Here is a 20,485-nt window from a genome sequence, read left to right on the forward strand (position 1 = left end):
CGCAGCCAGGCGCCCAGCCAAAGTTGCAGCCGGTTAATCAAAAGAAATGCAACTACGAGCCAGACAGCCATAGCGAAGAACGACGCGGCAAGTGTTAATATTTACATTACATTATGACAAAATATTATGATGGAATTTGATCCAACAAATAAGTCGTAAAATCGAAATGCGGATATATATAAAGTAAATGAGTGTGCTAATATACAGGGTCACTGGAAACTTATAGCGACCCCTTTAAGGGACGATAGTAGAAATCATTAGCTATCAAATTGAATTAGATTATATGGAGCTTTTATGGGGTTTTTATTGCATCATTCGGTGCAACATTTCATTCTAATTGAACAAGGCGTATCCACTTTTCTCTTGTAATTATTTAATTTGGCAATCGTAAAATGAGAATATGTTTGTAAAGTATTGAACTGTAAACCATTAATTTAATTACCTGCTTGTATCAAAAAATACCATACGAAATACGCAAAATGTCGTAAATATATCAAAGCAACTGACAGTCGAAGAAATTAAATACTCTAAATATTATTATAATCACTGCTGGATATTTTGACCTTACAAGTTGTAATGCCATATTGTTAATATATATTTTACACATCAAAAACGCATCTAAGTTTATTTCCTTTTCATCGAGGTTTTATATAAATGTTTTTTTATGAAATAAAATACAATGTAAGGAAAACTCAGTATAGAAATATATTCTTAATACGGCCCTGGTTCTTTGAATAAATTGATATTTATAGCGAAATTTTATTTTTTTTGTTGATGTCGTCGTCCTAATCCTAATTTTTATTCAAACGAAAAAAAAAAAGAAAACTTAATAGCTCATACAATTTGTCATTTTATGATTCTATGACCAATACTAATCTAAATTAAAATTACTGTGACTAATAAAATAAAATAATATTAAAGTCAAATTTAGTGCAATGTCAAATATTCATTACCAATAATATGTTAAAATGCGTTCAAATTATGAACATATCAACTGTTAAATATGTAAGAATAATTATCAAAAGTATCCATAAGCATTTTAGAAACCATATTCAAAACTATTCATATTGTCAATCTTATAGATATCTGGTAGTTTGTTATATATTGAAATTGCACTACAATGTACACTCTTAGCGAACATATCGAGCCTTTTTGGTGGCATTATTAGCTTATCTTTTCTTCTGCGCCTGGCATCACTTAACTCATTGTAAGTTTTAAAATATTTAGAACATTTTTTTAACTACTAAATTTAATAAAGGTAGAGGAAGAACTTTGAACCTTTTTAACAAAGGTCTACATGAGTCAGGCGTATGCAAGCCACATAAGGTCCTCAAATAAGCCTGTTGCTTAACGGACATAGTGTTTATAAGTACGAAGTTTCCCCATAGGACGATTCCATACCTTAGTAATGAAGAAACATATCCATTATATGCCAACAATACTGTTTTATAACTGTTGGTTTGATATAATCATCTAAGAACAAATACAAACCTATCCAACTTGGCGCATAATTGTTCTGTGTGGGATTTCCAATTGCAATATTTGTCAGTTATTATCCCTAAGAAAGTTGTAGTTTCTACTTCATTTAAAGAAGACCATTTATAACGAATTTTGAAATTTGAGAATACATGGTTATATGGCATATATTAAATAAATTTCGATTTCTGCTTGATAACTTTAGATAAAGCGTCGTTACATCCATACTCAACAGTTGATCTATCCTTGCCAGTAATGACAATAGTTGTATCATCGGCATACATAATGCATTTGAGCTTGATTCCATTCGGGAGGTCATTTATATACAAAATAAATAATAAAGGACCTAGCTACCTTAAAGGACACCATATGGATTTTGAATTTTAAAATTTGATCGATATGTATTACAACGACAATTACAATTTAAAATTTCAACACATTTCATTCTTATGGCTAACAGGGAGTTTAGTTAACAGAAAATTACCTTTCTAAACTCACTGTAAACATTTTCTTCTAATTCCATACTTTTCAAATTAGAAGCTTTTCAAACTAGAAGTGTTTTATGAGAAACTAGATCAAATGATCTAGTATCAAGAAAGATACATACTACAGACAATTTTGCATTAAGGTTCTCTGTAATAACTTTGTTAAGATTATAGCAGGCTAGTGTAGTACAACAATTCTTCCTAAAGCCAAATTGATCATCTATTAGTATATTTCAGTGTGAAATAAAACTAAATAGTTCATTGTGCAATATTTAAAAAAAAAAAAAAAAACGAGAGAACTGGTATTAGAGTTATAGGACGAATTACGATGGTAGTTTTTATCACTTTTATTGCCTGTTTTGTATACTGGCTTTACAATTGACAACTTATGCTTTTCTGGAAACACACCTTCCAGAAAAGATAAATTTATTATATGCATAAAAGGCGGTGCCAAATAAGCAGCACAGCGCTTGAGAAGTCTTGTAATTTATGGACGGTTGATCAGATAAAACCATGGATATTAGTACACTCATTATCAATGATGGCGATAGTAAAAATAATGAATTAAAAGTAGTAGTATTGTTGTGGATGAATTATTATTAGTATATGGATAATTATCATGTGGATGTGATGGATTATAATTTAAATATTTTGAATTGAATATAACAATTGAGAGATACGAGTGCCTATTGACCGAAGATGTTACCGGGCAGGGTACTAGATAGGTCTGTTCTTTGACTGAAGATGATAAGAGTGCCTATTGACCGAAGATGTTATCGGACAGGGTGCTAAATAGGTCTGTTCTTTGACTGAACATGATAATAGACAAAACTAGAAATAGTTGATTTGTTTGAATAAAGTAGGTACTATTGTTTGGATTGTAATGTAAATTAGTGAAAATAGTGATTAGAAACTAATGGTAGATAAAATTATTGATTATTCGCCATAAATATTCTTGTGAATAATTAATTATATGGATAATTATCATCATATATTATTGAGACTAATATTATTGGATTATTATTTGGATTTTTTTTATTTTTTGTTTATTATTGAATTATAATAATTTCAATATTTTGAATTGAGTAATTGCGAGACGGGTACCTATTGACCGACGATGGTTTCGGGAAGGGTACGGAATACGGGTACCTATTGACCGACGATGGTTTCGGGAAGGGTACGAGATACGGGTACCTATTGACCGACGATGGTCTCGGGAAGGGTACGAGATACGGGTACCTATTGACCAACGATGGTCTCGAGAAGGGTACGGAATACGGGTACCTATTGACCGACGATGGTTTCGGGAAGGGTACGAGATACGGGTACCTATTGACCGACGATGGTTTCGGGAAGGGTACGAGATACGGGTACCTATTGACCGACGATGGTCTCGGGAAGGGTACGAGATACGGGTACCTATTGACCAACGATGGTCTCGGGAAGGGTACGGAATACGGGTACCTATTGACCGACGATGGTTTCGGGAAGGGTACGAGATACGGGTACCTATTGACCGACGATGGTCTCGGGAAGGGTACGAGATACGGGTACCTATTGACCGACGATGGTTTCGGGAAGGGTACGAGATAGGTGTGCCTATTGATCGAATATGTTATCGGGCAGGGTACACGATAGGTGTGGCTATTGTCTAAAGAGGTTCCAGGCAAAACACAAAATGATAGTTTGTTTGTGTAAAGGAGATTGAAACTCTTTCATACAATTTGGGCCACGAATGTAAAAGGATGAAATAAGTGTCAATGAATAGCTTAGATATTATTAAACTTTCACTGAAAATATTATAGAATTTGACAATCTGGAATTAGAGATATACGAGATTTAGTAAAAGTGAGGTTATTTAAGATAACAGCTGATATTACCTACATAATGAATAGCTAAATTTTCAAGTGTTTGATTTTATTATTAAACTTAGACCATTGTTAATTTACTTTTCGAATTGGATGAATGATAAGATAGAATTCAAATGACTGATGAGATCATGGTAAGTAGGGTAAGGTCTTAACGGTGAAAGAAAAACACCATGAGGAAACCTGTATTCCAGAGAGTTTTCTTAATTCTCTGTGTGTGTGAAGTCTGCCAATACGCTTTGGGCCAGCATGGTGGACTATTGGCCTAACCCCTCTCATTCTGAGAGTAGACTCGAGCTCAGCAGTGAGCCGAATAATGAGGGTAAGGTAAGTAAGGATCAAGGGTAAAGAGTGATAAAATAAAACACTTTATTTAGTTGATTTTTATTCATTTTCAATTATAATTAATATATCATCTAAGAATTGTGCAGGGGGTACTATATTTTCTTGGTACCTAGCCCGACTAAGGTACCATATTATTGACATAACATGTGCACAGAAGCTTAAAGCCCTTTTGCCTACAATGCAATTGAAATAATCATTCAATATTGCTTCTCTACCTCTGCAAGAGCTGTCAACAAAAACATAAACAAAATAAGTTTTTCAACTAATATGTCTAGACTGTATGCATCCCCGAAGTAGCCATGAGCTATTTGAAGCCGACAGCTCTCGAAGTAGGCTACTGCTGACCTCCCTGCACACTTCTATTAAATAACCATCGTTACCCCTTACATTCTCTCCATAATATGAACGTGCCTGCTTTTTAACAAAGCAAACAACATTTTTGAAACAATTTGATAAATACCTAATGGTATGAGAATTAGTTCACTGTGGGTTAGCTGGGGAAAAACATTTAAATTATCATTACATCCCAGCCTTCAATAACTAAATGAATATCACATAGACGATTATTCTCAGGAACATAATACTTTAAAAAGAGGAACAGCTCTCATATATCCTGGTAATACAATAGTAGGTTCTGGTTGGTTGTTTCTATCTTCTCCAGGCTGGCTAGCAGGAGGCTCAGTTAGAACTCGGGAAGAAGTTGATGGGCCTGAGACTATATCCATATAGTCTCAGGCCCATCAACTTCTTTCAGCAGCCCTGTCTGCAGCCACCCAACAATTATGGCAGATGTGGCTTCCTTGTTTTATCTACAACAAACATACATCACCTTCATTATAGTATTCATACTACACTCTTCTATATTAATATTATAAAGCTGAAGAGTTTGATTGAACGTGCTAATCTCAGGAACTACTGGTCTGATTTGAAAAATTCTTTCAATGTTAGCCCATTTATCGAGGAAGGCTATAGACTGAAAGAAAAAGTAGAATACAAAAGGCGGCCTTATCGCTTAGTAGCGATCTCTTCCAGGCAACCTTAGGCTTAGGAACTTATTAGGACAACTGTAGGTGGTGTGTACGTAATAATATTGTACATATACATACATACAAATAACTACACACTAATACATAAACCATAATACACAAATTATATAATAATTATAAATATCATAAAATAAACTAATTAAATATATCATTATGTCGTATGATAAATATTCTAATAAAATAAAATATGTAACTAGTGACTAAGATAATATGTCTTAACGGATTTTTTAAACATATCAAGGGATTTGGATTTCCGAATGTCCACTGGGAGTGCATTCCATAGCTTAATAGCACGAACAACAAATGAACACTTATAAAATTTACTCCTATGGAAAGGCATACACAGAGTAAGAGCACGACATGTTCTTAGTTAGTTTATTTATCGAGAAGAAGTATCTTACCTTCTTCATGCTTCTCCGTATTATGGTCTCAAATCGTACCAAGTTTCATTTCAAAATATTTTCAATCTACCTACAGAATTTGAACTGTTACAGTTTAAATGGTCTAAGACAAACATACATTCGTAAACTTAACATTTCTTCTGTCCTCGTCGGATAAAAATGTATGACACTGGCCACACGGAATTTTAAAAATCTTTTTAAATAAAAATAAAACAGTTGTCATTCTCATAGAAAGAAGAATAAAAAAGGTATAAATCCAAAAAAAATTGACAAATTTTAAGTGTTCAATACAAAATAATGTAAAATTTCACACCTATGCATATACATCGCATCACATAGAGTAACATGTTATTTGCTTTTTAGAAATATTTAATTTTGTAAATATGCTACGAGTAAAATTAGCAAAGTTACGGGAAGTTTGCGCCACGACCGTCCTAATTCCGACGATTTTAAAAGGAACTAAACCATTTAAAATTAAGAAAGACAGGTGTAAGTAATCTTAATCTTATTATATAAAAGGTCACTCATCGCAAAACATCGAAAACCACTTGACTTACAAAGAAGAAATTTAGCAAGGAGTACCTATAACTATAACTCGTGCGCATTAACTTGCCACCTGGCTACCAAACACACGAGCGCACGAGCTGCACCTAGTTCATAGTTAGTAGAAAGTTATACTATGTGCACTGTAGCATGGTGCAGGTGACAGTTGCCTTATGACGCTCGTAATACGTACTAATAAGTGATGTGATATGTGAATCGCGGCAAACATTCAAGAGTGAAATGAACTGTCACCTGCACCATGCTACAGCGCACGAACTGTACTAGACGATCCGCTAAGAACGGCTTTTGCAAGAGGGCCAAAGTCATACAAGTGATCTAAGTTAGAGAATAGAGAGAGAATAGAGAGCTGGTCACTGTCATTAAAATCTAAGTGCTCGTTAATGAATTAACAATATCTCCCTAAGCCTATCCTGTATTGGAGCAGCATGGTGAGCCTACGTTCCACAATATTTCATCTTTTATGAAACAGGCCAATGATGATGATGATGATGATGATGATGATGATGATGGTGATGTTGATGATAATGTCTCAAAATAGCTCTCATTAAATTAACACGTTATCTATTGTCTGTGTGCTTTAGATTTGTACGAAAATTTGAACAAGGCGACGAAAAGTACCAACACGACCCAAGATGACAGCAGCGAGAGACGAAAACGTATAATCGACAGGTGCTTTCCAACAGAGACTCCAGTGCTAGAAATTTTATCTAAGAGTAAAGAGTACAAAATCAGTAAAGAGAAATTAGAGTTTGGAGTAAACAGTAAAAAATCTGATCCAATAGAGACGGAAAAAATCAATATATTTGAGGATGTGACTGTAAATAATACCAAATGTTTCATGTCGCATATATTACAAAATCAAACTGGTGAAGACATAAAGAATTATCATGGAGCAAAATCTAACCCAATACAAGATGTTGCGGCGAAAGTGAAAGAAATCAAGCTAGCTCATGATAATGGAAGTAATGAAATGCCTAAAATACTAAATGTTAACTATGAAGATGTTATAGAAAATAAAGGAAATTTCAAAAAGTTGGAAGAAAATATTGTCCAAATTGACAAGACACTACAAGTAGAGTTTGAAGAAGTTAATGTAGAAAGCCGCGGTGCTCCAAAAGTTTCGGTGTTGCTGCATAATATTAACATTCAAATTACCACAGGTGACGAGGGACATGGTAAAAAATTAGGTCATAACATTGGCACAGGTGAAACACCAGAAGAAAACAAAGACTTTAAGGAAAATAGAGAAAATGAAAAATTGGTTCAGGCTTTCGTTCATATTGACAAAACTCCTCATGTTAATATAGCAAAAACAACAGAGACACTAGACACTCCTGACGTTCTAACCGTTGGAGGTAAACCAGAAAAAGAAAAGTTAGCTCAGCATATCGTTCATATTGACAAGACTCCGTACGTCAACATCAATACATATAAAGACGAAGCTTTCAGTAATATTTCAAAAGTAACAGAAGCCAAACAAGAAGTTATTTCAAAAGCTACTACAGAAGAAGTAGAAAAAGAAAGTGTAGTTGAACACATTAGTAATAATATGACACACTTTGAAACTAGTGTAGTTGAAGATGGAAAGCTTTTACCGCATATAGTTCAAGACGATAAAACTCCACTTACTGGTTTAGATGTGGCTAAAGGAACAATAAAAGAATCTACTACTCAAGCTACTACAGCAACAATAGACGAAGAAAAACTAACTCAAAGAATAGATGATATTGATGAAATGCCACACGTTGAGGCAGGAGTAGGTAAAGTTGAAGGATTTAATACTTCTCCAAGAATTTTAGGGCATGATATCAGCCCCGACTTATCAACAAGCGAACCCATTGCAGCAACCTCATCTGATCAACCAGAGCAAGTTAATTTAGACGAGTTAGCAAAAAAGTGTCTTGGTAAACCAGATGGTGATATTGATCAAATTGTGCTAAGGGAGTTGAAAAATATTTCTCGTGCAAACGCAACAAAATTCAATTTTCCGAAGGATGAATCGTCCCAAAAATATTTTAGTCAAATATTTGAAAACAAAACAAAAGACAACAACAATATTGTATTTGATATTTCGAGCGCGCAACTTGAACAATTTCTACGCAAAGAATTAAAAGATACAACGGAAATGAAATTCGATAAATTTGATCCTTTTCGTTTGGATACAGTACCTATAGTCAGTACTGATACGAGGGATTACAAAGAAGAAAAAAGATCTTATACACCAGATAGTTTTAACAATCTTTTGCTCAATATCCCTGCTGTTTTAGACCCCTATGATATGCAAGCTATTCCCTTTTATCAATACGTAACTAAAGAGAATATTTTACTTCAAGAACTTCAAATAGATGATACCCCTATACAAAAGCAACAGATAGAGCCAATTACTGAAACTGAAACTAATGCTGCGTTGAACGAAGAAGCCGAAAATCAGGAGCCGAATCTTCAACAATCTAACATCGAGATAAAAGAATCTGATGACTCATATAATCCAGACTATAAAACTGGCACAACACAAACTAACCGGCAGGCAGAAAGTGATTATTTTCCGAAATATGACAGGAGAAACACTGGACGCATGAGTCCTCATATTGTACCAAGTGGCTACGCTGCAGGTCAAACAAATACGCAATCAGCAACACAACCATACGTAACAGAAAATCCACTTGAAAATACGAGTCACATTGTTCACACTACCAATACGCCAAGCGATATTTTTGGAAATCCTTTTCAAAGCCAACCAAGTTCTCCAACATACCAAACCGATCAAGATAGACCAAATACTGAAATACAGAGAGATACTGCAATATCTGCACATCAGAAACCCGATGAATATTTCCCAACGGATCATTTATCTCATTTTAATGACACCTCTATCCAACGAGTTGAATACGTAGTCATTGATGATTGCGTCACTTATACTGGAGTTTTTGATGCTAAAATGGATTATTATGAAAACGCTCACGACTCTGCTACTGATAATCTTTTGTCACAGAGTATCTCTTATTATTCAACGTTCCCCCATCTCTCGGAATTCGAAGAATGTGCTACTGCCAGAAAAACTAAAAAATACTTATCATATGACAGTATCGGTATAAAACCAGAAGAGAACGAAAGCATTTTGGAAGAAATAGACCAAAAAAAACTAAAACCAATTGAAAAGTTCCCCAAAACACAACTGTTAAATCAAAAGCAAGCTGTCATTGAAGACGATACGAGCTTAGTAGATAAAATACCTCTGTCTTTACTATTGAGGCGAGTTAGAGAACGCAATCGCCTTGAAATAATCAAGTCCATGCAAGCTGAGATCGAAACAGCGAGCAAGCCTTGCAACCCACCTTTAGACAGAAGCAAACCAAAGACTACCTTGCAACCACCACCGTGTCAACCCAAACCTAAAGAGCAACCCTGTGATAAGCCAGCACCTTGCAAACCACCCCAAAAGAAGGACCCATGTGCAAAATGTGCACCATTCTTCCTAAATGTATTCCTTGGATCGAAAACAGACTTAGCAATCTCAGATAAATCAATTTACGAACGGATGTATATGTATATATCCTTAGCTAAAGAGTTGACGTTTAAAAAACTGATGCAGTTCAATCAAATTTTGGGGTTTTTCTATCAAAATGCAGAGAAAACTGATAATATAGTGTGTTCAAGAAATTTTGATCCTTGGGTACCTATACCGTCTTGGCCTACTGTGGAGGTAGAAAAGAAGAAAAGTGTGATATGCCCTAAAGAAGGATGTAAGCAACCTGTACATCCTATAAAATCTAATACAGATAAACCATGTTTAGATATGCCAAAGAAAATATCACCGAGCAAAACTATTGTCAATTCTGTGGTATTTGATGGAATATAATACTTTTTTTTATATAATATAATACTTTTATAGATTTAATTATAATAAATCTCTTTCGGTCCTAGATGTGTAGGTACACACAGCGTTCCAATTATTAAATATCATAATAAAACGTACTACTTAACTGTTTTACTTGTTTAATTTCTGGTTTATTATAACTGTGATACTAACGCTACCTGGCGCCCAAAACGGGAGAAGGGTCGAGTTTCGAGCCAGGTGTCAAGTTAATTAGCACAAGTTTTATGTACCTATCCAGAAACTTCAGGCAACCAAAACTGAGTTTCGGCTTCAGTCTCAGTTTAGGCCGAAACCGAAACTTCCACAATAGCTTGTGGTAATTTCTTTGTACGGAAGAAACTAAATGTTGGTACTGATAGGTAGTTCGGTTGGACACTAATAAACAAGGAACATATTGCTAATAAATCCAAACTTTTTTGCACTCGGCTAACGTCATTCGAGCCCAGGTGTCAAAAAGTTTTGACGGCCTCCGTGGCGCAGTGGTATGCGCGGTGGATTTATAAAACGGAGGTCCTGGGTTCGATCCCCGGCTGGGCAGATTGAGATTTTCTTAATTGGTCCAGGTCTGACTGGTGGGAGGCTTCGGCCGTGGCTAGTTACCACCCTACCGGCAAAGCGGTACCGCCAAGCGACTTAGCGTTCTGGTACGATGCCGTGTAGAAACCAAAAGGGGCGTGGATTTTCATCCTCTTCCTAACAAGTTAGCCCGCTTCCATCTTAGACTGCATCATCACTTACCATCAGGTGTGATTGCAATCAAGGGCTAACATGTAAAGAATAAAAAAAAAACTCATTTTATAGTATCGTGTTAAACAGAGAGATAGAGAATTCGAAACTCGCACTTGCGAGTTATAAAAAAATCGTTACAGAATAGCCTAGCAGGTGTCAAGTTAATGCGCACGAGCTATACCTTTCTTGACGATTGCGTGGGTAGTGGGTCATCCTGCTACATCTACGGCCGTGGGTTTGATTCTCAAAACTGCGAAAGACAAAAATAAAAAAAAACAAAACTAAAAAAAAAACAAAAATAAAAAAAAAACAAAAATATTGTGAGATGGGCATGGGTATTTTCCAGTTCTGTATGTGTATTCTGTAGCCGTGATAGCCCAAAAAATATGACTTCAGCCTTCAATTCTGGAAGGCACAGGTTCAAATCTGGTTCATTCCTTCAATTTTTCAGCTATGTATGTACATTTTAAGAAATTACATATCACGTGTCTCATACGATGAAGGCATCAAAGGCAAAACATCGTGAGGAAACCTGCATACCTGAGAATATTCTTAATTCTCTGCGTGTGTGAAGTCTGCCAATCCACATTATCCCAGAGAAAATTTTCAAAGTTCATTTGAGTTTCTAAAAGCACATGATAAGATTTTCAAAATCACAGACAGACGCGTCGATTTCATTTATACGTATTAGTATAAAATTATAAATGTATCATATAACTCGGCTGATAACCCATAACGAAGGCTGTTGATAATACTTTCCTTTTATACTAGACGTTTGCCCCGCGATTTCACCCGCGTCTATTTCGTTCTCGTAAGAAAACCTGGATAAAATATAGCCTGATACTCGCAAATAACGTGGCTTTCTAGTGGTAAAAGAATTTTCAAAATCGGTTCAATCGATGAGGTTACCACATGTACAATGTAGGGGACATTACCTCTTTAAAATATTAAGCCTAGTAGATTAACTTCGTCCATAAAAGGATAGATATTATTCTGAAGTAAGTCACCAGTTACGGTCAATATCTGCCGGCCTCCGTGGCGCAGTGGATAAGCTGAGATCCTGGGTTCGAACCCCGGCTGGGCAGATTACCTTAATTAGTCCACGTCTGAATGGTGGGAGGCTTCGGCCGTGGCTAGTTACCACCCTACCGGCAAAGGCGTACCGCCTAGCGATTTTGCGTTCCGCTACCATATCGCGTCCTAACAAGTTAGCCCGCTTCCATCTTAGATTGCATCATCACTTACCATCAGGTGAGATTGTAACTTGTAAAGAATAAAAAAAAACCACAATTGAATTTTCTAAATAATATATTCAACTATGCTAATTACACATACAATTTCTTCGCAATACAATTTATAATGCATGCGTTTTGAATCAAAACGTATGCATTATAAAACAACATATTCAAAAACAAAAAAAAATAACAAGCCACGGTCAAATATTGGTAGGATTTTGTAGATGTATTCATGAAAATATCCACTGGACTATAGACGTAATGTAAATTGAAATGTAATTGCTAAATCCCAATAATTAAAACGCAACAATTGTAAACAAATTCATAATTGTAAACTAAAAGTAGTTTTAAACTGAATAGTAATTGTAAATTGAATTGCAACTGTAAATTGAAACGCAACAACTATAAACAGGTTCATAATTTAAACTATAAGTAGTTTTAAATTGAATCGTAACTGTAACTTGGATTGTAATTGTAAACTGAATCGCAATAGTAAATTAAAACGCAACTATTGTAAACTGAATCGTAATTGTAATCGTAAACTGAATCGTTGTAAACTCAATCTTAACCATTCGCTGCCCGCGAGTATTCTATCGAAAAGCCCGTCTGCGTTGAAGAAGCAGACAGTCACGAAATGCGGTTTTTATCTACCGTTGTGAGCCATTTAAAAAAATCTTTATATTCCTTTATCGCGCGGAGCATGATACTGTGCTCGCATATTGCCCTTAGTTTACTTTATATTTTTTTACATGTCACGTAACGGATACGATGGGCGACCGGTCGTCCATTTAGGAGTCAAGAGGTTATTTTAAAATTCTGGTTATCAAGGTATATCAGCATTTACATAAAGAAACAGTCGAAAATGCCTTAAAATACAATTTTAAGTTAATTTGAAATAGCATTACGTCTACAGTCCAAACAAAATCTACTTAAATGCACAAATAAAGCTTCTCCATTCCACCCCAAAAATACCTCCACAAAATCCAACGCACATACACACACACATTTTCAATTAAAAATATAATAATCATTAATAACTATTACAATATATTACACGAAATTGTAATTTTTCAAACTTAAGGAATACCAGTCCTTTAAACACTAATAACAAATATATATAACAGTTTTGTTGTAATGAAAAATGTACAGGTCTATTATTTATTTGTTTAAAAGAATATTTGTCATATAAATGTTTCATATATATGACCAATAATGACCAATAGTCCAACTCAGATTGTTCGTTAAAACTGCTAGCAGTAGGCCAATAGTCCAATTATAAAGTTATTAAGACTGCACACACATCACATCAACTGCATGTGTTTTATAACTGCACAATATGTCTTACAAAATACACCGTCTGCAAGCCGCCCAGTTATTAGTCCAATACAAGAAACTCCTTAACAATATATACTGTCGAATTGAGAAACCTCCTCCTTTTTTTTGAAGTCGGTTAATAATGACCTCACACACTAGCGAAAAAACATCCTCTTTGACTTTCGATCTAGTTTAGGCCAAAGTCAATGACCCCAAAGGGACCGATGAGCCGTATATAAACATCCTGTATTTGTAAATACAGGATGTTTCAATATAATCGATTTTTTAAAGTTAGTTTTTTTTTATAATGACACTAATGGATGATGATACATTGGGTACATTAAATAGGATTTCAGTATAAGACGAAGGAAACTTCACAGTGTATTTATATTTACGACGGTACCCTAAAAACATCAAATATAGCAAAAGTAAACATTAATTTTTAATACGTACAAATATTAAGAGTCCTGTACATTTTTCAATTAAAAAAAAAAACATAACTACAATGAATTTCACCTATCACTTACCTAACTATAATCTACAATGTACGCAGTTTACTAAAGCTATAAAATGATATCACTACATTTTATCTATGCAACCTAAAATGTTTTCGAAAATAAGTCCGACCGGCCGCAAACGGGCTATAAAATTGCTGGATATATTGCCGTAATGTATACCACAGCAATACGCCCAAAAACTCTGGCAAGTTCGTTAATGACACTCCCATGATATGCGGGCGACGGGGGGAAGACTGTAAAATCGTGCGTGCGTGCATCAGCATTTATCGCTACACGCCCCCCGGCCCGCGCAGACCGTCAGGAGTGTTACGAACGAAGTTGCCAAGCTATATACAATTATTGTTGCAATAACAATTGCTTACTATAACTGATACAGTATTTTTAGGACTGTTTTACAAATAACAACCCTTTTTACACATCGAAATCGAACAAAATGTATTTTTTTTTAAAGTAATTGACAAAGATGCGCGTTTATGAAGACTTTGTAATATTTAGATACACCATTACAACCATAGCCGCAAGTGTTCATTGATAAACCCTTTTTACATGTCAAAATCGAAATAAATGTGATTTTTTAAGAAGTAAATAATGAAGAATGGGCGTTTAACAATATTTTATATTTAGATACGCCATAACCGCAAGTATTTATTCAAAAACTACAATATGGACAACTCTTCAAACAATAATAATAATTGCAAAGAGTGTCCCAAAGTTACTACGCAATATTTCATCTTTGACGTTATGGAAATTTCAGTGACAATTGCAGCAATGTTTGTAAGTTAGTTGACTGAAATATGACTTCTTGACAATTGCATCTAGAAATTGCCAAAAATTTCACAGTGACAATTGCAGCAATGTTTGTATGTACGCTAAGTTGGTTGACTGAAATATGGCATCTAGACAATTGCATCTAGAAATTGCCAAAAATGTCACAGCGACTATTGGAGCAACGTTTGTATGTACGCTAAGTTGGTTGACTGAAATATGGCATCTAGACAATTTCATCTATAAATTGCCAAAAATGTCACAGCGACTATTGGAGCAACGTTTGTATGTACGCTAAGTTGGTTGACTGAAATATGGCATCTAGACAATTTCATCTAGAAATTTCCAAAAATGTCACAGCGACTATTGCAGCAATGTTTGTATGTACGCTAAGTTGGTTGACTAAAATATGGCATCTAGACAATTGCATATAGAAATTTCCAAAAATGTCACAGCGACTATTGGAGCAACGTTTGTATGTACGCTAAGTTGGTTGACTGAAATATGGCATCTAGACAATTTCATCTATAAATTGCCAAAAATGTCACAGCGACTATTGGAGCAACGTTTGTATGTACGCTAAGTTGGTTGACTGAAATATGGCATCTAGACAATTTCATCTAGAAATTGCCAAAAATGTCACAGCGACTATTGCAGCAATGTTTGTATGTACCCTAAGTTAGTTTACTAAAATATGGCATCTAGACAATTTCATCTAGAAATTGCCAAAAATGTCACAGCGACAATTGCAGCAATGTTTGTATGTACGCTAAGTTGGTTGGATAAAATATGGCATCTAGACAATTTCATCTAGAAATTGCCAAAAATGTCACAGCGACTATTGCAGCAATGTTTGTATGTACGCTAAGTTGGTTGGATGAAATATGACTTATAGACAATTGCATCTAGAAATTGCCAAAAACGTCACAGCGACTATTGCAGCAATGTTTGTATCCACGCTAAGCTAAGACAATTGCATCTAGAAATTGCTAAAAATGTTGCCCGTTTACCGGTGTCGGCTACATTTCTCTTCGTATATACGTTTAATAATTATATTCGGCATTTCATTAAATCGTTCTACAATACTTTATCCACCCACATTTAATATAGTAACCAAACCCGACCTAGTGTAGAAAATACAATTTTCCCAATCAGGTCATAAAAACCAGAATCTTTTGCTAAACTTAAATAAAAAACTTACTAAAAGAAAATTATTACAGAGGTTCAAACAGAAATCCTTTGTTTATATCATTTTGTTATTTGGTCTAGTTTAATATGTACAGTTGGCCCCCTATTTTAAGGGGGGTTAGAAGTTTTTGGGGGGATTTAGTTCTTCTTCTCTTCTTTCTTCTCCTCTTGTTGTTGTTCTCCTTGCGTCTGGGATTGAGATTGAGACTGTCCCTCGCGTTCTGCTGCCATCTGAATACAAATTATATAGATATTAATAATCTATACTATACTAATATTATAAAGCTGAAGTTTGTTTGTTTGATTGAACGCGCTAATCTCAGGAACTACTGGTCCAATTTGAAAAATTCTTTCAGTGTTAGATAGCCCATTTATCGAGGAAGGCTATAGGCAATATATTATCCCCGTATTCCTACGGGAACGGGAACAACACCGGTGAAACCGCGCAGCGTCAGCTAGTTCATTCATAAAACTACCTCCTTATAGTAGGGGAGCCGATGGTGGGATTCTTGCAGTTACTCGAGCGTTGCAGATGAACATAAGGGACTATACCTTGCACGTTGTTGAGTACCTCCACCAAGTTTTAACCCCTAATATTGGTGGGCATGATTAGGGCAACCAAAAAAAAACCCAATTTCAGAAATATTCAGTTCTCTCGTCAGGGGTTGCCTGGTAGAGATTACTTATAGTAATAAGGCCGCCTTTGCATGCTAAGTTTAATTTATGTTTTCTAATGTTTCAATTTATAATTGTATTTTTGTGTGCAATAAAGTATTTCTTCTTCTTCTTCAAACAGCACGTAAGATTAAGATAAGGTAGGTGATTTGATGGCTAAAGAGTGTGCATCTCGAAAATCTGACGATTTGAGCGTAACGTAATGGAATGGGAGGGTTCCAGAGTTACAAAATAAAACCCTTTTAATTCTGTTATCGAGACACGAGCGCGATATTTTTTTACTAATTTCGAACGAACTAATCTCCTGAATAATCGCTCATGTTTTCTGATGATTTCAGTAAGCTAAAATAATAAAAATTGTCTTTAAATTTTTTCTCCCATTTATTCTTTCTATCTAATCTACCAAATCCAATCGATTCTAATGACGCTTTAGTAAAAGCAAATTTAGCATCCCGGTTTCCCCTACTACACGGTACACGGTAAATGACTACTTGAATGATAAATAAAAACAAAAAATAAAATCGGTCTCCCTATCACTCACTCGACAAAAGGCTACGCCCAAACTGGGTATCCATAACTTGCATTATGTAATAAAATATAACTTGTAATTATTATTATTATATTGTATAATGTAATGTATGGTATTGCTTGATATTAAATAAATAAATTAATAAATACTATTAGTGCAATAGTTACCTTCTGTAGCTTTATATCATGAAGGTTTCGATTCCTAGCCTGGGTTGGGAAATTCGGAGCTTTTTTTTTTAAATCGGTTAGTAAACAGTGTAGAAACAGGATTGTATTGTTTATTATAAAAAAAGTTAACAATAAATTAACCCATTCCACAATGATATAGCACATTTGCTTGACCGTTACAACAACAGTGTTTGCGACGGCTCAAAAATGTGCAACTAATTGGAAATGCCCTATTAGTGCATTTGGTACAATATACGAGAAAGCTGTGTAGAACTTTTCAGTTGTGTGCATTTAAAGAAATTAAATATCACGTGTCTCACACGGTGAAGGAATAATGTCAAAATCAAAATCAAAAAATCATTTATTTCAAGTAGGCTCAGTTTACAAGCACTTTTGACACGTCAGTTGAATGTCGTGAAGAAACCTGAATACCTGTGAATTTTCTTAATTTATTCACACTCCTTTCGGTTTCTACACGACATCGTACGAGAAAATAGCTTGGCGGTACGTTGTTAACTAGCCACAGCCGAAGCCTCCCACCAGCCAAAATTTTCATTTATTTATTATCATCATAATAACTTAAAACTAGCCTTACTAATGATGATGATTGATCAAATCTGGCCCCAGTATTGCAAAAAAAAATGGTCATTCTTCTAGTACAATTTGCAAGTATGATGTCTACTCTAGTTATGGTCGTAGTGCACGCCACAGTCGAGCGTACCTTCTTGTAGGCTTGCTCGAACAGCTTGAGGCTGGCCTGCTGCAGCTGGCCGGTGGCGCTGCGGATCGCCTCCGGCTCGGCGCTGTCCTTCTGCGCCAGCAGCTCGCGCAGCTTGCCCATCTCCACGCGCAGCTTGTCACACTGTAGAAATTGAGATGATGAGGTTTTTTAAAATAGGCTACTCGCCTGCTGTACTAAACCAAGAAGATTTTTGGCATAAAGCCAGTTTAGATGCCTAGAAACTCATTTTTATTTGTGAAAATAATCTCGTAATTGTATATTATAAAACAAAATTGTATCTTTATCTCGTCACCGCAAACGCCAATCATAAACTGTAACGTCATTCGCTACAAGGCGTCGGTTTGTGATTGGCGAGCGCCAATCACGCTGTTATCTCTATGAATGACGTCACTTGCTGTGCACACGAATGTGCTCGGCGTTTCGGCGGCAAAAATTTTACTATTATAGATATTTTTTCATTTATATTAAATTTTTTACTGGTTATTATTGACGGGACAAAATAAACTTATTTCGTGGTGGTTCATTATGAATATTATTTAAACGGGTACATACCCAGATAAAAGATACGATTTTTGACAAGATTTTTACAAATATCGACATTAAAAATTTTGTCTTTTATCGTGGTATGTACCCGTTTAAATAATATTCATAAAATATTGCTTATTATAATACTTCCATAATTAAGTTTAATTTAAACACTGTTTACAAAAGAGATAAGTAGGCCCGTCAGCCCAAGGAACCCAGGTATAAATTGTATAATCGACCATTCGACGCGATGTGCCGATAGATGGCAGTGTATGTGAAGTCCGTAACTTTGTATCGCGATATCGAGTGGTTCGTACAAAAGGTATATATTGTGAAGTTTTTTACAATAAATAAGATTCGCATTGGAGCGGCCGAGTGCCTTGGTTGTTTTATTTCTCTCCGGTGCGGATCCCGAAATTGTTCATAAATAAAAAAAATGTAAAATTTCCATTTCTATATAAGAGTATATGGAAATGGATAATATGATGTATATGTCACCGTTAAAGTTTATAAACTCGATCGTGATATTATAATCTACCGTCATATTGTGAACTGAAAATACTGATTACAATTTAACGTGTTATTTTTCGGTATATTATAATCTATTGGAAGAGAAACCGTTAAATTGTCAATCAGAATAAATTCATCATAAGAGTTAGAAAAATTTTACAGCAGGCATAATAAAAATAGTAAAAAATTACAATGGACAAATCAAAGTATAAATAAATAAATAAATAAATAAATATACTTAAACAATACACATCACTATCTAGCCCCAAAGTAAGCATACAAAGTAGCTTGTGTTATGGGTGCTAAGATAGTTGATATTATAATATCCATATACATTTATATACTACATATAAATACTTATATAATATATAAATACACACAGACACTGGAAAAAACCCATGTTCATCACACGAATATTTTCCAGTTGTGGGAATCGAACCCACGGCCGTGGATGCAGAAACCAGGGTCACTACCCACTGCGCCACGCGGCCGTCAAAGTAACATCGTGAGGAAACCTGCATGCCAGAGATTTTCTTAATTCTCTGCATATTGGCCTAACTCCTCTGAGAGGAGACTCGAGCTCATCAGTGAGCCGAATACGAGTTGACAACGAACGTCTTATGTTGTAGGCGATCGCAAATCGTCTCGCGCGCAAGTGACGCGCGAGGTGATAACTCGACGCCATTTTCTCTCGCATCACTCTTTACCGGCCGACGTACGTTACAGTCGACGAGTTTAAATATGATGCTTTATAAAATAAAGGTGACTGCCCACCGGCCTCAGACTAATTGCATAAGGACTAGTATCGCACCCAAATTCACTAAACAAATTGTCTGTCATTTTGTGTGAAAAACGAGTAAACTATATAGCTTGGCGCCTCGATGGGCCGCGTAAGGCGTGTAGCGACTGATGCACCTCACTTCCCCGCACGCACGATTTCACACCAGCGCAGTGTTTCCCCTCGTCGCCCGCATATCATGGTTGTGTTATCAACGATCTTGCCAGACTATAGAAATTGTTGATGTTTTATACACCATTGAACTACACAAAAAGGTATTTTTACGGAGCTCTTTAGCCGACGAACACGATTACAACTATAAAGCATCGACACTATAGAGACAGTTTTTATAATCGCATTAGATCATCGATCATATACTTTTGTCAAAAAAGTAATGTCTAGCGAGGCAGGTCCTTATCTAATAAGTCTGAGGTCGTAGGCTTAGTCAACCTCCGCTGGTCGCGAGATAATGTCTGATGTCTGATGGTGCTATTTTTGTGTGGCTCTAATGAGCTGTGACAGCAGCAGGTGACCAGGGGCGTACTCGTAACTACACCGTATCAACGATACATAGGAAAGCAAAAATGAGTAAAATTTAATCCACAATCTCAATTAATGTGGTGCTTCACGGAAAAATCTGTATAAAAAAAACGCCTATAGAGAAATCTTTATATTCCCCCCCCCCCTGCCCCTCCAAGGCACGCTACGCCACTGTGACCCTGTTGTAGTCCCACATGTGACTAAGGAG

General features: G+C 35.6%; 1 protein-coding gene across 1 annotated transcript in view; it reads right to left on the minus strand.

The window, feature by feature from the left end:
- Positions 1-12,165: 12,165 nt before the first annotated feature.
- Positions 12,166-20,485, minus strand: part of LOC112053457 (heat shock 70 kDa protein cognate 5) — a 31,167-nt gene continuing 22,847 nt past the window's right edge. Inside the window, exons 13-14 of the mRNA XM_052890006.1 lie at positions 17,904-18,044; positions 12,166-16,042 (exon numbers count right to left, since the gene is read on the minus strand). Of these exons, the coding sequence (XP_052745966.1) occupies positions 15,950-16,042; positions 17,904-18,044 (234 nt within the window). The 3' untranslated portion in view covers positions 12,166-15,949. The remainder of the gene's footprint in view (positions 16,043-17,903; positions 18,045-20,485) is intronic.

The sequence above is a fragment of the Bicyclus anynana genome, chromosome 26 (genome assembly GCF_947172395.1).
Source record: "Bicyclus anynana chromosome 26, ilBicAnyn1.1, whole genome shotgun sequence".
In the NCBI taxonomy this organism is placed as follows: domain Eukaryota; kingdom Metazoa; phylum Arthropoda; class Insecta; order Lepidoptera; family Nymphalidae; genus Bicyclus; species Bicyclus anynana.